Genomic DNA, 15,793 nt, shown 5'->3' with positions numbered 1-15,793 from the left:
TAGCATTGCTCAACAGGATGTAGGGCAGTTGCACATTTGGACACGTGTGGACTGACTGTGTGAGTCTCTGTGTCTGTGCATTGCACAATGTGATACTGATGTCACAGCCTCTAACAGACACACAGGCTGTTAGAAAATCTGCTGTCTTTAGCCTTGCTTGCATGTAAATGAATTAAAACTCACTGACTGCTGAGGTAGTGATTTTTCTCACCTGAGATAGTCTTACAGTAAATATCCAATTTCAATTTAATTCCCTTTTCAGATTTCTGGATATCAGCAGCCACAAGCTCTGCAGACATTGCTAATAATTAAAGAAGGTGTAGTACAATGAGTCAGGAAACAGCAGTCGACTATAGTAACTTTAGTTCATATGTGAACTACATAGAATCAATAAGTAATTTCACAAACTGATCCTTTAACAGCAGTGTGTCAGACCACTGTCTGCTAAACCATGGTACTGTGTTTTCTGCATCGTTAGTCACATTAGCTAATTAAGAAACATGCAGGGCTCATTGTGTGGGATGAACCCGAACTCATCAATATCAACAAGAGGTGTGCACATCAGCTGCTGCTCACTGTGTTTTATTTTCTATTTTTATTTCCTCTGCAGTGTTCTGAAGAAATTTGTTCACCAGGTCAGTAATGTTATAGCCTCTACATCAGCTGACTGACTTCTCATCAAAATGGACTCCTGTGTTAGCTGATAGCCACAAATATAGCTATAGCCAATCAGCCTAGTTAGTTGTCTGTGAATTCATATAAAGCATCCGGTGTGTTGGTTTAGAATCACCATTTCCCCTTTTCCACTGTAGTGTGGGGAAGTTGGAGTGTTTGAGTTACTTGAGTGTAGACTTCCAAATGTGGGTGAAATATCTGTGTTCCTGGACAGCAAGTAACCTGTGCACAGACTACGTGACATCAGTTAACTATCAGAATAGTGTTTTGTTCATAGTTCAATAAAGACAGATACAGTATATAATTTAAAAAAATAATTGTAGTAATTCCATGTTGTTTTGTTAATTGAGAAGCCAGGATATGGTGTCTGTTACCCTGTTCAGGGAGGAGTTCAGCCTCATTTACTGCAGGTAGTGGATAATCCTACTTCCCTGCATGGATACGGTGCACGGTCAGATAACGTTATGTTGTCTATTTGACAGTCTATTGCCCTCTTCAGGTCATTGACCAGTTTAAAAAAAAAATAGTCAGTCCTGGAATATGTAGTGTGAGTTTTCCAGATTAACGTAGACATAACTAATGAATTTCATCAAATTATTCCTGTTTATTATTTTTTTTGCTGTTATGTGTGTGTATAAGTAAGTAAGTAAAATTTTATTTATATAACACCTTTTTTAACACAGGTTACAAAGTGCTTTACAGTGACATTGGGACACAAAGAAAATAGGACACAAAAACCATGAAAGACACATTCAAGAACACATACAGACTGCTCACACATACGAACACAGCAAGCGTACGGCCATCACCCAGAGCACACACTTGAATTTATCAAATGTTATGAGAAAGCCACTTTAAAAAAGGAGGTTTTTAGGTGTTTTTTGAAACAGTCAACAGATTCAGCTGATCTGATGGAAGTGGGGAGATTGTTCCAAAGTCTGGGTGCCAGGACAACGGAAGCACAGTCGCCTTTGGTTTTTAGTTTGGTACGTGGTATGGCCAACAGGTTTTGGTTGGAAGACCTAAGTGACCGCATGGTAGTATACGGGCTTAGTAGCTCAGATATATATGCAGGAGCTAAACCGTGTAAGGCCTTATAAGTGATTAAGAGAATCTTGAAATCAATCCTGAACTTGACTGGCAGTGAGGCTAAAACAAGAGTGATGTGGGATCTGCGGCCAGTCCTAGTTAATAGCCTCGCTGCTGCATTTTGTACAAGCTGAAGATGTGACAGGTCAGCTTGGCTAAGGCAAGTGAAAAGGGAGCAATCCAGACGGGAAAAAATGAAGGCATGAATGATGTGCTCTAGGTCAGAGGCTGACAGTAATGGTCTGATTTTTGCAATGTTCCTATGTTGAAAAAAGCAGGATTGAACCATTTTATTGAATGGTGTTCAAATTTCAATTTAGGGTCAAATATAACACCAAGATTCCTGGCGTTAGTTTTGACATAGGGGGCAAGTGGGCCAATATGCTGAATGATGCCTTTAGCAGTATTTTCAGGGCCAAAAATGAGAAGCTCAGTTTTGTCAGAATTTAACTGAAGAAAGTTGACAGACATCCAGTCCTTTATCGCAGCTAAACAGCTGTGGAGAGTGTTTAGGTTGCCAAAATCATCTGGTTTTACAGAAAAATATAGCTGAGTGTCATCTGCATAGCAATGACAGGATATACAACCAAAGTGACTGATTTTCTGGTCCGAGGGCAGCATATACAAAGAGAAAAGAATTGGACCAAGTATTGACCCCTGGGGCACCCCTCATAGCAGCGGAGTGGATGAGGACACATAGTTACCCATAGAGACAGAAAAACTTCTATTTGACAAATATGACATAAACTAAGCTTTCCCTGAGATACCAACATGTTTTTAGTCGATTAATGAGGACGGAGTCATGTCATTCATGACTCGTAACAGAGCAGTTTCAGTACTATGATTTTGACGAAAACCAGATTGAAATTTATCAAAGATAATATTTCTTTCCACAACTTCAAGAAGCTGCTCAGCAACAACTTTTTCCAGTATTTTGGAAATGAAAGGTAATTTTGAGATGGGTCTGAAATTGTTTACAATAGCTGGATCAAGGCCAGGTTTTGTTTTAGAAGTGGCTGGATACTGGCTGTCTTAAACTGATCAGGGACATAACCAGAGGTGAGGGACGTGTTTATAATAGTGAGTACAGCAGGGCTAATGACAGGAAGGACCTCCAAAAAGAATTTGGGGGGTAAGATATCAAGATTGCAGGAGGGCAGGCGCAGATGAGAAATTGTCTCTATAAGGTTTTGCATGGTAATTGGGGCAAAATGGGTTAGTAAATTTGAAACACTACTAGGTGGATCAAAAGTGGTGGATGGCAGCACAATGTTGGATCTAATGCTATTGATCTTGTTGACGCAAAAATGATAAATGCAATTCACAGTCTTCAGTTGAGGTGGCAGAGATAGTAGCAGGTTGTTCAAGCTGATTAATTGTTTTAAATAGAGCTCGAGGATTGTGTTTATTAGCAGTAATTAAGTCTGAAAAATAAGCTGATCTTGCATCCTTGGTTTTTTGATTGAGTATGTTAAAAGTTCTTTCATGTATTGGAAGTGAACATTGAGTTTTGTCTTTTTCCATCTGCCCCCCTGCATTCCTGCTTACAGCTACGGATAGCATCATTTATCCATGGTGATGATTTGGTAGCTGCTACTGAACTGGTTGTGAAAGGTGCGATGGCATCCAACGCAAAGGAACACAGATTATTGAAATTACTGACCAAATCATTAATTTTAGACGGTTGAATATGGCCACTATATAAATCAGAGAAAATAGATGAGAAATTTGAAGCAGACTGGTTATTAAAAATGCGGGAACATACTGTTCGCTTCTGACTTGGAGCAGTTGCCTGGATGTAGGAGTCAAATAGAATACATTTATGATCAGAGACAAGATCAATCAATGAGAGGGAATTAATAGTCAGGCCAAGAGTAAAAACGAGGTCAAGGGTGTGGCCTCGGTTATGTGTTGAACCAGAAACATGCTGCACCAGATTGAAAGAATCAGTAATGTTTAGGAATTCAGTAGCAAAATGGTTGGATGTATCATCAACATGGATGTTGAAATCCCCTACAAGAATAATTCTATCATGGTTGAGAACAATGGAGGATAGGAATTCAGAGAAGCTGTTGTTTGGTTTAGGGGGACGGTAGATTGAGATACAGCAGATAGGGTTTTGACAGTTGATTTTGAACATAAGCATCTCGAAATTCTGAAAATTATCAATAGTGATATGTTTACAATTAAAAAGGTTGCTGTAGGCGACTGCAAGGCCACCACTACAGCCAGTGGACCTTGGGGAGTTAAAATAACTTTATTCAGGAGGGCAGAGTTCAATTAAATGGCAGCAGTCCCCAGTCTTCAGCCATTTTTCTGTCAAAATCAGAAAATCCAAATTATGTGATGTGATCAGATCATTCAGGATAAAGGTTTTGTTTGACAGAGACCTAGCATTGAATAGAGCAAACTTAGCTGGAGTGATGGATTGCATAGACTGTTTATGACTGTAGGTAATATGGATCAAGTTACTACTGATAGCTCTAGTTGTGTGTGCAGGGAGGCATTTCTTGGGCCTAAAGTTTGTAACGACGGGAATCAGTGCGACCGGGTCAATAGACTGGCTACTGTCAGGTGCCCAAACCGTTCCATTCCTGTTCAGAAAAGTTTCAGGATTTACACAGTATGTGGCGTTTACAATCCCAGGAGTATCACACTTAAGAGCAGAGTTCTTACTATAATGGAACAGACTAACCCCATGTCAGTTACACAAGGATTTGCATGATTTCAGCGTCAGTGCCATGTTGGTAGATAGAAGACGAGAGCCAGACCAGTTTAGGTGAAGACCATCATACCTGAAGAGCGTAGGTCTGTCCAGAAATGTAGTGAAATTTTCAACAAAAGGAATTCCCAGTGATCTGTAGCAGATGTGCAGATTGAGTAAACAGCTGAATTTTATGTCTCCCCAGCAAGAAGGCATAGGGCCAGAGACAACACATTGAGCCCTTGAGTCCAGAAGAGTGTCGATGAGATGTGTGTGTGTTCAGCAGTGCTACTAGCTTTGTATATATTTTACCAGACCTGAGACCCTGCGCTGCCTCCTGCCTGTTAACTGAAAACACAAAGAACATGATAGGTGTAACCTGGCCGCTACATGAGGATGGGAGTGAGATTATAATCCCTGTCTCCAGCAATATGAGAGTTCTACTTGATGCTGATGAATGTATTTTTGAGATAAAGGACTTCTATCTGATGACCCATTTATCACACAATTAAAATCCCCACCTATTAATAGTTTACCACGAGGCTTTTTCACCGTCAGGTCAAATATGATCTTCATAAATGGCAGGATATTCTCAGGTGGAGCTTCATACCTTTAGCAGCGACACCTAAATTTTGTCTATTGTTGTGTTAATCATCACATATCTTCCCTCTCAATCTCAAAATGATGCCTCAGTGAAGGACTGGATGGGTTTCTGTATCAGGATCGGGCCCCCTCTTCTATGGCTGGATAAATAGGAGGAATAAAACATCAGTGAAGTCCATAATCTGGACAGTTTTTGTGTTCATTGTCAGACAAATGTGTTTCCTGTTGGTAGGCTGCCTCACCTTGCATTTATTTGAGCTGGTTTAATATTTTCCTCCATTTAACAAGTCTATGCAAACCTTTCATGTTGCATGTAACTACTTTAAGGCAGACTGTGATAACTAGTGGCCGTGCTGCCATCTGTAGGACAAAACTGTCACATGTCTTTTGGTGCCTCATAGGAAACCCATCACAGTGGGTCATTCAACACCCACTCACACAATACTGTATATTTCAGCAATAATGAGAGGAAATAATAAAAATAAAAATGAACAAATACATATATGAAATAAAAGTAGTAGTAGCAGTAATTATTCATTCACCCTGTTAAAGAAATCTTAATTCTTAGTGCCTTCATCAAAAATGAAAAGTCAGTTTGTGTAACAAAACACAAAACACTAAAAAGTACAATCAGGGGTTTTATTTTTGGTACCAAAAAATGTTAAAAATATACACAAATTATTGTGATAAGCACTTATTGTATTTACATGATAAAAGTACTGCAGCAGCTCTACATGGTGGATGTTGTGTGGTGACTCGTTGAACTCTGTGTATTAGTTTGACTGGTAGTCGTCGTCATGCTCACAGCTTCATTCTTCTTTTGCCTGAATCAACAAATGACATTGAACTATTAGTATAAAGCAACAGAGATCAGAAACATTCACAGCAGTATTTCATCTTGAAGACTCTGAGCATGAACACTGTTCTGTTGTCTTAAGTTAGTGAAGTCAAGCTGATCTTACTTTCTCATGTTTCTCAGAATCATTTTTCCCAGTGGTGACTCTGGACTCACACACTTCCTCTGATCTGCTATTGTGATACTGCGAGAGAAGAAAGAGGTGCGTTAGAGAGAAGCTGAGTAATGCAGAAGAATGACATGTCCATAAATGTGGTTTAATTCAGCTCATGAACTTACATAATTTCTGTCTTTAGACAGACGACACTTGGTTGGTGTATGACTGGCATTCCCTTGATGACCTTTGTGTTGACCCGGCCGACATAACCGTTTAAACACTTGCATGAACTAGTGGTTTCTGATTGTCCTGCAGGAAGAAAAGACACAACCTTATTAGCTGCTGATCATCTTTTAATTCATTTAACAGACTTCAGATTCACTTTTTATGCTACTTTATATTTCTACTTCAGTATATTTCAGAGGTAAACATTGTACTTTTCACTCTACTACATTTATCTGACAACTTTACACATTTAGATTATTACTACAAAATATAATCAACTATTAAACTCTGATGTATTTTTATGGATTAAACTACAAGATATAGTTAAAATTAGCCCCTTTGAGTCTACATGGAGGCAATGGAACAACCTGTAAACACAACATGTAACATATCATCACATAACATTCACTCTCCTTTATAAATGCTGCACTATGTTCACCAGCTAGTTTCTGCTGTTTGGTGCTGCATGTAGAGTAAAACTGAGTCCAGTTCATCACTACCAGCGACCCCTTTACAATAACACATAGTCACTTGATCCATATGGAAATAACATTATTGATTACTGCAGCTTTAAAGTTTTATTCTGTAGCATTTCTAAAACACAAGCTCCATCACAAAGGACGAGATGATCACGGAGCACTAACCTTGTACATAGAGGACAAGCAGGCAGGTGAGAAAGGCAATGACAGCTGACTTCATAGTTGTGTCTGTAGCAGGTGCTGGCTCACACTCCACTGTCTTTCTTCAGTCTGGACTCTGATGGTTCAACTCAAAGGATTTCTCTCTTTTATACACTGAGTAACATCAACACAGTGATGCAATGCAGCACGACCCAATGGTTTCACCTCATATTTTGACTTTAATTTTTTCCTTTTTCCTTTGAGGAGCCTGTTTCTCAGAATTACTCTCACATCCTGTCCAGAGGCTTTGGCTCAGAGAATCACTCTACAGAGTGGCTCCTTAGTAATATTGCATCCATGAAGAAGGGAGGTCTTTGAGGGAATTCATTCAATTGATTATACTTATTCATTATACATACTCATTATATATTTCACCACAGAGTGATTTTTACTTTGTTTTTTTAATATATATATATATTTGTATTCTTAGTCTCGAAAAAGTGCCAAGTGAGCCAATATTGTCAGTTTCATTTGTCTGGCTGTTTCCTCTTTCCTGTGAGACTTAAGGAAAATTCCCCAAATCACAGTGGTTTTGATCAACAGGATGTAGGGCTGCTGTGTTCCTCTGTGACTCCTGTGGGATTAACTGGACTCTATCTATCTAATATCTCTTGAATCCTTTATTTGTCTTTGCTTTACTTATACAAACAGAGTCAAACAGAGGTTTCACCAACTTTATCCTGTATCTGGGCCAGAAATCCAGCTCTGGACATGTAATTTTGTTAGACTTGGATCATCCAGGCCTTTGGCCTTGTAGGCCTTATTCTGGGTTTAGTGGTTCACTGGACCTGATGTTAATATTGCCATTCCACCTAAAGGAAGTTCCAGTAACAATCCAGAGGAGACTATCTCCACGGCTCAGGTGTGTGAATTACTTGAGCAGCAAAAGGACTTCTATAAAACTTGTCAAGAACAACAGGAGAAAAACTTCAAATCCTGTGTTGAAATTTTGTCGACTGCTCAAACAACAGAGTTGGGGAGCTGCTGAGAGAAGTGACCTCAGGGTCAGTCTGGAGTTCACTCAAAAGGAATCTCATGACTTTAAAAACCACTGCAAGACGTGGAGTGATATCTACAAAGATACTAAGCATGATGTGGAAACAGTCTGCAAAAGTCTCATCTCACTCAATGATAAAACTGATTATATACAAGGTCAAGTGAAAAATGACATCACAATAATCATGCTCTGTATCAGTGGTTCCCAAAACCTTTTCTACAGGGCTCCCCTTTTGTAGATTTTTTTGAAATTTATTTGAAATATTGTCTGTAGTTAATACAGAACTGCAACTTCTTTTAAAGAAAACTAAATGAGGAACAAGTTACTTTTAGAGTGGAAGCATTAAAAGTGACACTGCAGCTAATATTTTACTTGGTAACAGTGTTCATTGATTTCAAGAGATTTTGTAACATTGCCTCATTTACTGACTCTGAGAGTAAACAAAAAGCTGAACATTCTCTCTGCAAGAATTACAATCATAATTCTGCAATCTTTTCAGTGACTGGTGTGGGTTTGTTTTGTGCTGCAGATTTTCTCCAATTGGGGATTCAGCAGTGAGACTGCCACTCTTAGCTGCACGGGCAGAAGAGGAAGCAAATCAATGTTATTTATGAGGTATTTTTATACATTTCTTGAGAACCGCTCATCCAAACAACTTCACACATCGGCATCGCACTTCCTCGTTGCCCCAGCAATCCACCTGCCAGGTATGAAGTAGATTGGATGAATGATTCTTGAGATACTCGAAATACAAACTTACATACATACATATATATGTGCAGACAGAGATTCCTTGCTTTATAGAGAGAGATATCTGTCTTTCAACTCCTGAAAACTCATGATATCTCCACTCTTGGTTATTGTGCACATTGCTATAATCCCCTTTCTCTCCCAATTTCTGAGGTTTTGGTCATTCAAACTTGGTTTAAATCTACTATCATAAGCAAAACAGCTCAACAGTCTCACTTCCCTTTCTTCTTTTGCTGTTTAATTAGATCAAACCAAGTATTCGGTGCATGGGAACTTATTGAGTCTATTGAATCTTGTAATACCTTTACTAATTTAATATTACCAATTAGGGACTGGATTGGAATTTCTGCTACATTCATCTCAATATCTTTCCATTTTGCACTATAATCTTTGTCACACTACTTCATTACTGCTGCATGACAATAATCTTTTAATTCTATTCTATTCCATTCTATTGAGAGGTGAAGGTAAGCACAGGTTCAGTTTGTGTAACAAAACACAGAACACTAAAAAGTACAATCAGGGGTTTTATTTTTGGTACCAAAAAATATTAAGAATATATACAAATTATTTATTTACTATATACACACAATGACAATTTAAGTTAAGAGAACAGAAACAGAAAAGCACTTATTGTATTTACATGATAAAAGTACTGCAGCAGCTCTACATGGTGGATGTTGTGTGGTGACTCGTTGAACTCTGTGTATTAGTTTGACTGGTAGTCGTCGTCATGCTCACAGCTTCATTCTTCTTTTGCCTGAATCAACAAATGACATTGAACTATTAGTATAAAGCAACAGAGATCAGAAACATTCACAGCAGTATTTCATCTTGAAGACTCTGAGCATGAACACTGTTCTGTTGTCCTAAGTTAGTGAAGTCAAGCTGATCTTACTTGCTCATGTTTTTCAGAATGATTTTTCCCAGTGGTGACTCTGGATTCACACACTTCTCCTGATCTGCTATTTTGATACTGCGAGAGAAGAAAGAGGCGCGTTAGAGAGAAGCTGAGTAATGCAGAAGAATGACATGTCCATAAATGTGGTTTAATTCAGCTCATGAACTTACATAATTTCTGTCTTTAGACAGAAGACACTTGGTTGGTGTATGTCTGGCATTCCCTTGATGACCTTTGTGTTGACCCGGCCGACATAACCGTTTAAACACTTGCATGAACTAGTGTTGTCTGATTTTCCTGCAGGAAGAAAAGACACAACCTTATTAGCTGCTGATCATCTTTTAATTCATTTAACAGACTTCAGATTCACTTTTTATGCTACTTTATATTTCTACTTCAGTATATTTCGGAGGTAAACATTGTACTTCTCACTCTACTACATTTATCTGACAACTTTACACATTTAGATTATTACTACAAAATATAATCAACTATTAAACTCTGATGTATTTTTATGGATTAAACTACAAGATATAGTTAAAATTAGTCTCTTTGAGTCCACATGGAGGCAATGGAACAACCTGTAAACACAACATGTAACATATCATCACATAACATTCACTCTCCTTTATAAATGCTGCACTATGTTCACCAGCTAGTTTCTGCTGTTTGGTGCTGCATGTAGAGTAAAACTGAGTCCAGTTCATCACTACCAGCGACCCCTTTACCATAACACATAATCACTTGATCCATATGGAAATAACATTATTGATTACTGCAGCTTTAAAGTTCTATTCTGTAGCATTTCTAAAACACAAGCTCCATCACAAAGGACGAGACGATCACGGAGCACTAACCTTGTACATAGAGGACAAGCAGGCAGGTGAGAAAGGCAATGACAGCTGACTTCATAGTTGTGTCTGTAGACAGGTGCTGGCTCACACTCCACTGTCTTTCTTCAGTCTGGACTCTGATGGTTCAACTCAAAGGATTTCTCTCTTTTATACATTGAGTAACATCAACACAGTGATGAAATGGAGCATCATCCGATGGTTTCACTTCACAGTTTGACTTTGAGTTTTTCCACTCCTTCCTTTTTCCTTCAAGGAGCCTGTTTCTCAGAATTACTCACACTTCTTGTCAAGAGGCCTTAGCTCAGAGAATCACTCTACAGAGTGGCTCCTTAGTAATATTGCATCCATGAAGAAGGGAGGTCTTTGAGGGAATTCATTCAATTAATTATACTAATTCAGTCAGTATATTTGCATACAGTAGACTTGTTATTTCAATATAGTGCAACCTGGAGGTGCATGCTGCAAGCATGAGTTTGAAGTGATTGACTCTCAATTTGGCTGAACAGTTGAACACTATAGGAGCCCAACCTTTGACTTAATTGTGACCCCTTAGAAAAGAGGTTGACTTGTGTCATCAGTTGCAAATATCTACTCTCTTCTGTCTGTGACCAGTTTAACTGCCAGTATCTTATCTGCCCATTTGAAGTAAAATTTTTGAGAAGTTTGTTTTCAATCAGTTAAATGATACTATGAACAGGGCCAATCATAGCACTGAGGCAGCACTAGTGAAGGTTGTAATCAACCTGAGGTCCAAGATGGATATGAAGAATACTTTCTGTATTAGTACTACTGGACTTAAGCGCAGCCTTTGATACAGTAAATCGCTTGATTCTTTTAGGTAGACTTCACAGTGTGATTGGTCTCTCTGGTGCTGTTTTGAATTGATTCAAATCTTACCTCACCGATAGAGATTGTTTTGTAAGCATGGATTAATGTTCCTCTAAAAGCTATAAAATGAATTTTGGTGTTCCTCAAGGTTAAATTTTAGGTCCTACTTTTTCATCTTTACATGGTGCCACTTGGAAACATCAAAAGGAGGCACAGCATACGTTTATATAGCTATGCTGATGACACACAGCTTTACATTGCAGCGTCTCCCGATGACTCAGGGTGGGGGGTTTGGGGCTCTGCTTGACCAAAACATTAAAACAAATTTACATTTGTGCTGAATCGGCTATGTGCAAGTGCAAAGTGGGGTCAGCATTTACAGTTTCACTTATTTGGCTTACTTCCCTCTTTCCTGTCTTTTAAGAGAAATTCGCCAAATCACAGTAGCATTGCTCAACAGGATGTAGGCTTGTTGTACATGTGGGTGCATGTGTGGCCTGACTTTGTGAGTCTCTGTGTCTGTGCATCGCACAATGTGATACTGATATCACAGCCTCTAACAGTCACACAGGACGTCGGAAAACATGCTATCTTTGGCTCCGCTTGTATGTAAATGCATTAAAACTGACTGACTGATTGCTGAGGAAGTGATTTTTTTTAACTGATTCAAATCTAACTCACCGAGCATGGACTAGTGTTCATTTGAAAGGTATAAAATGAATTGTGGTGTTCCTCAAGGTTCAATTTGACACTTTTTAATCTTTACATGCCGCCACTTGAAAACTTCAGAAGGAGGCATGGCATACATTTCTATAGCTATGCTGATGACACACAGCTTTACATTGCAGTGTCTCCTGATGACTCAGGGCCAATGGATCCCCTTCTGAACTGTAATGTAGATATCAAGTTATGGATGGGATGTGAAAGTGCTAAAAGGGGTCAACATTTACAATTTCACTTGTCTGGCTTTTCCTCTTTCCTTTGAGTATAGGGATATTCCCTGAATCACAGTAGGATTGCTCAACAGGATGTAGGGCAGTTGCACATTTGGACACATGTGGACCGACTGTGTGAGTCTCTGTGTCTCTGCATTGCACAATGTGATACTGATGTCACAGCCTCTAACAGACACACAGGCTGTTAGAAAATCTGCTGTCTTTGGCCCTGCTTGCATGTAAATGAATTAAAACTGACTGACTGCTGAGGTAGTGATTTTTCTCACCTGAGATAGTCTTACAGTAAATATCCAATTTCAATTTAATTCCCTTTTCAGATTTCTGGATATCAGCAGCCACAAACTCTGCAGACATTGCTAATAATTAAAGAAGGTGTAGTACAATGAGTCAGGAAACAGCAGTCGACTATAGTAACTTTAGTTCATATGTGAACTACATAGAATCAATAAGTAATTTCACAAACTGATCCTTTAACAGCAGTGTGTCAGACCACTGTCTGCTAAACCATGGTACTGGTACTGTGTTTTCTGCATCGTTAGTCACATTAGCTAATTAAGAAACATGCAGGGCTCATTGTGTGGGATGAACCCGAACTCATCAATATCAACAAGAGGTGTGCACATCAGCTGCTGCTCACTGTGTTTTATTTTCTATTTTTATTTCCTCTGCAGTGTTCTGAAGAAATTTGTTCACCAGGTCAGTAATGTTATAGCCTCTACATCAGCTGACTGACTTCTCATCAAAATGGACTCCTGTGTTAGCTGATAGCCACAAATATAGCTATAGCCAATCAGCCTAGTTAGTTGTCTGTAAATTCATATAAAGCATCCGGTGTGTTGGTTCAGAATCACCATTTCCCCTTTTCCACTGTAGTGTGGGGAAGTTGGAGTGTTTGAGTTACTTGAGTGTGGACTTCTAAATGTGGGTAAAATATATGTGTTCCTGGACAGCAAGTAACCTGTGCACAGACTACGTGACATCAGTTAACTATCAGAATAGTGTCATGTTTATAGTTCAATAAAGACAGATACAGTATATAATCAAAAAAAAATAATTGTAGTAATTCCATGTTGTTTTGTTAATTGAGAAGCCAGGATATGGTGTCTGTTACCCTGTTCAGGGAGGAGTTCAGCCTCATTTACTGCAGGTAGTGGATAATCCTACTTCTCTGCATGGATACGGTGCACGGTCAGATAACGTTATATTGTCTATTTGACAGTCTATTGCCCTCTTCAGGTCATTGACCAGTTTAAAAAAAAAAGTCAGTCCTGGAATATGTAGTGTGAGTTTTCCAGATTAACGTAGACATAACTAATGAATTTCATCAAATTATTCCTGTTTATTATTTTTTTGCTGTTATATGTGTGTGTGTAAGTAAGTAAGTAAAATTTTATTTATATAACACCTTTTTTAACACAGGTTACAAAGTGCTTTACAATGACATTGGGACACAAAGAAAATAGGACACAAAAACCATGAAAGACACATTCAAGAACACATACAGACATCTTACACATACGAACACAGCAAGCGTACGGCCATCACCCAGAGCACACACTTGAATTTATCAAATGTTATGAGAAAGCCACTCTAAAAAAGGAGGTTTTTAGGTGTTTTTTGAAACAGTCAACAGATTCAGCTGATCCGATGGAAGTGGGGAGATTGTTCCAAAGTCTGGGTGCCAGGGCAACGGAAGCACAGTCGCCTTTGCTTTTTAGTTTGGTACGTGGTACGGCCAACAGGTTTTGGTTGGAAGATCTAAGTGACTGCATGGTAGTATACGGGCTTAGTAGCTCAGATATATATGCAGCAGCTAAACCGTGTAAGGCCTTATAAGTGATTAAGAGAATCTTGAAATCAATCCTGAACTTGACTGGCAGTGAGGCTAAAACAAGAGTGATGTGGGATCTGCGGCCAGTCCTAGTTAATAGCGTAGCTGCTGCATTTTGTACAAGCTGAAGACGTGACAGGTCAGCTTGGCTAAGGCAAGTGAAAAGGGAGCAATCCAGACGGGAAAAAATGAAGGCATGAATGATATGCTCTAGGTCAGAGGCTGACAGTAATGGTCTGATTTTTGCAATGTTCCTATGTTGAAAAAAGCAGGATTGAACCATTTTATTGAAATGGTGTTCAAATTTCAATTTAGGGTCAAATATAACGCCAAGATTCCTGGCGTTAGTTTTGACATAGGGGGCAAGTGGGCCAATATGCTGAATGATGCCTTTAGCAGTATTTTCAGGGCCAAAAATGAGAAGCTCAGTTTTGTCAGAATTTAACTGAAGACAGTTGACAGACATCCAGTCCTTTATTGCAGCTAAACAGCTGTGGAGAGTGTGTAGGTTGCCAAAATCATCTGATTATACAGAAAAATATAGCTGAGTGTCATCTGCATAGCAATGACAGGATATACAATCAAAGCGACTGATTATCTGGTCCGAGGGCAGCATATACAAAGAGAAAAGAATTGGACCAAGTATTGACCCCTGGGGCACCCCTCATAGCAGCGGAGTGGATGAGGACACATAGTTACCCATAGAGACAGAAAAACTTCTATTTGACAAATATGACATAAACTAAGCTTTCCCTGAGATACCAACACATGTATTTAGTTGATTAATAAGGATGGAGTCATGTCATTCATGACTCGTAACAGAGCAGTTTCAGTACTATGATTTTGACGAAAACCAGACCAGACACTGGCTGTCTTAAACTGATCAGGGACATAACCAGAGGTGAGGGACGTGTTTATAATAGTGAGTACAGCAGGGCCAATGATAGGAAGGACCTCCAAAAAGAATTTGGGGGGTAAGATATCAAGATTGCAGGAGGACAGGCGCAGATGAGAAATTGTCTGTATAAGGTTTTGCATGGTAATTGGGGCAAAATGGATTGGTAAATTTGAAACACTAGGTGGATCAAGAATTCAGTAGCAAAATGGTTGGATGTATCATCAACATGGATGTTGAAATCCCCTACAAGAATCATGTTTGAGAACAATGGAGGATAGGAATTCAGAGAACTCTGCTAAAAAGCTGTTGTTTGGTTTAGGGGGATGGTAGATTGAGATACAGCAGATAGGGTTTTGACAGTTGATTTTGAACATAAGCATCTGGAAATTCTGAAAATGATCAATAGTGATATGTTTACAATTAAAAAGGTTGCTGTAGGCGACTGCAAGGCCACCACCACGGCCAGTGGACCTTGGGGAGTTAAAATAATAATAATCATAATTCAGAGTTCAATTAAATGGCAGCAGTCCCCAGTCTTCAGCCATTTTTCTGTCAAAACCAGAAAATCCAAATTATGTGATGTGATCAGATCATTCAAGATAAAGGTTTTGTTTGACAGAGACCTAGCATTGAATAGAGCAAACTTAGTGATGGATTGCATAGACTGTTTATGACTGTAGGTAATATTGATCAAGTTACTACTGATAGCTCTAGTTGTGTAAGCAGGGAGGCATTTCTTGGGCCTAAAGTTTGTAATGACGGGAACCAGTGAGACCGGGTCAATAGACTGGCTACTGTCAGGTGCCCGAACCATTCCATTCCTGTTCAGAAAAGTTTCAGGATTTACAC

At 39.0% G+C, this 15,793-nt stretch overlaps 2 protein-coding genes across 3 annotated transcripts in view; both read right to left on the bottom strand.

Moving 5' to 3' along the window:
* LOC137170437 (C-X-C motif chemokine 3-like) overlaps positions 1-7,181 on the bottom strand; it is a 30,259-nt gene extending 23,078 nt beyond the window's left edge. Inside the window, exons 1-2 of one of the 2 annotated variants that reach the window (XM_067573870.1) lie at positions 6,894-7,181; positions 6,269-6,333 (exon numbers count right to left, since the gene is read on the bottom strand). In XM_067573870.1, the coding sequence (XP_067429971.1) occupies positions 6,269-6,333; positions 6,894-6,948 (120 nt within the window). In that variant the 5' untranslated portion in view covers positions 6,949-7,181. The remainder of the gene's footprint in view (positions 1-6,268; positions 6,334-6,893) is intronic. The other variant, XM_067573852.1, reaches the window with a different exon arrangement.
* Positions 7,182-9,190: 2,009 nt separating this feature from the next.
* On the bottom strand, positions 9,191-10,589 carry LOC137170481 (C-X-C motif chemokine 10-like). Its single transcript, XM_067573906.1, has 4 exons — positions 10,435-10,589; positions 9,748-9,874; positions 9,575-9,652; positions 9,191-9,436 (listed from the first exon to the last, which is right to left on the bottom strand). The coding sequence occupies exons 1-4, from the start codon at positions 10,487-10,489 to the stop codon at positions 9,343-9,345; spliced, it is 354 nt and encodes a 117-aa protein (XP_067430007.1). The 5' UTR covers positions 10,490-10,589; the 3' UTR covers positions 9,191-9,342.
* Positions 10,590-15,793: the final 5,204 nt, after the last annotated feature.

The sequence above is a fragment of the Thunnus thynnus genome, chromosome 2, assembly GCF_963924715.1.
Source record: "Thunnus thynnus chromosome 2, fThuThy2.1, whole genome shotgun sequence".
Classification (NCBI taxonomy): Eukaryota; Metazoa; Chordata; class Actinopteri; order Scombriformes; family Scombridae; genus Thunnus; species Thunnus thynnus.
This window is presented reverse-complemented; position numbering and strand designations above follow the sequence as displayed.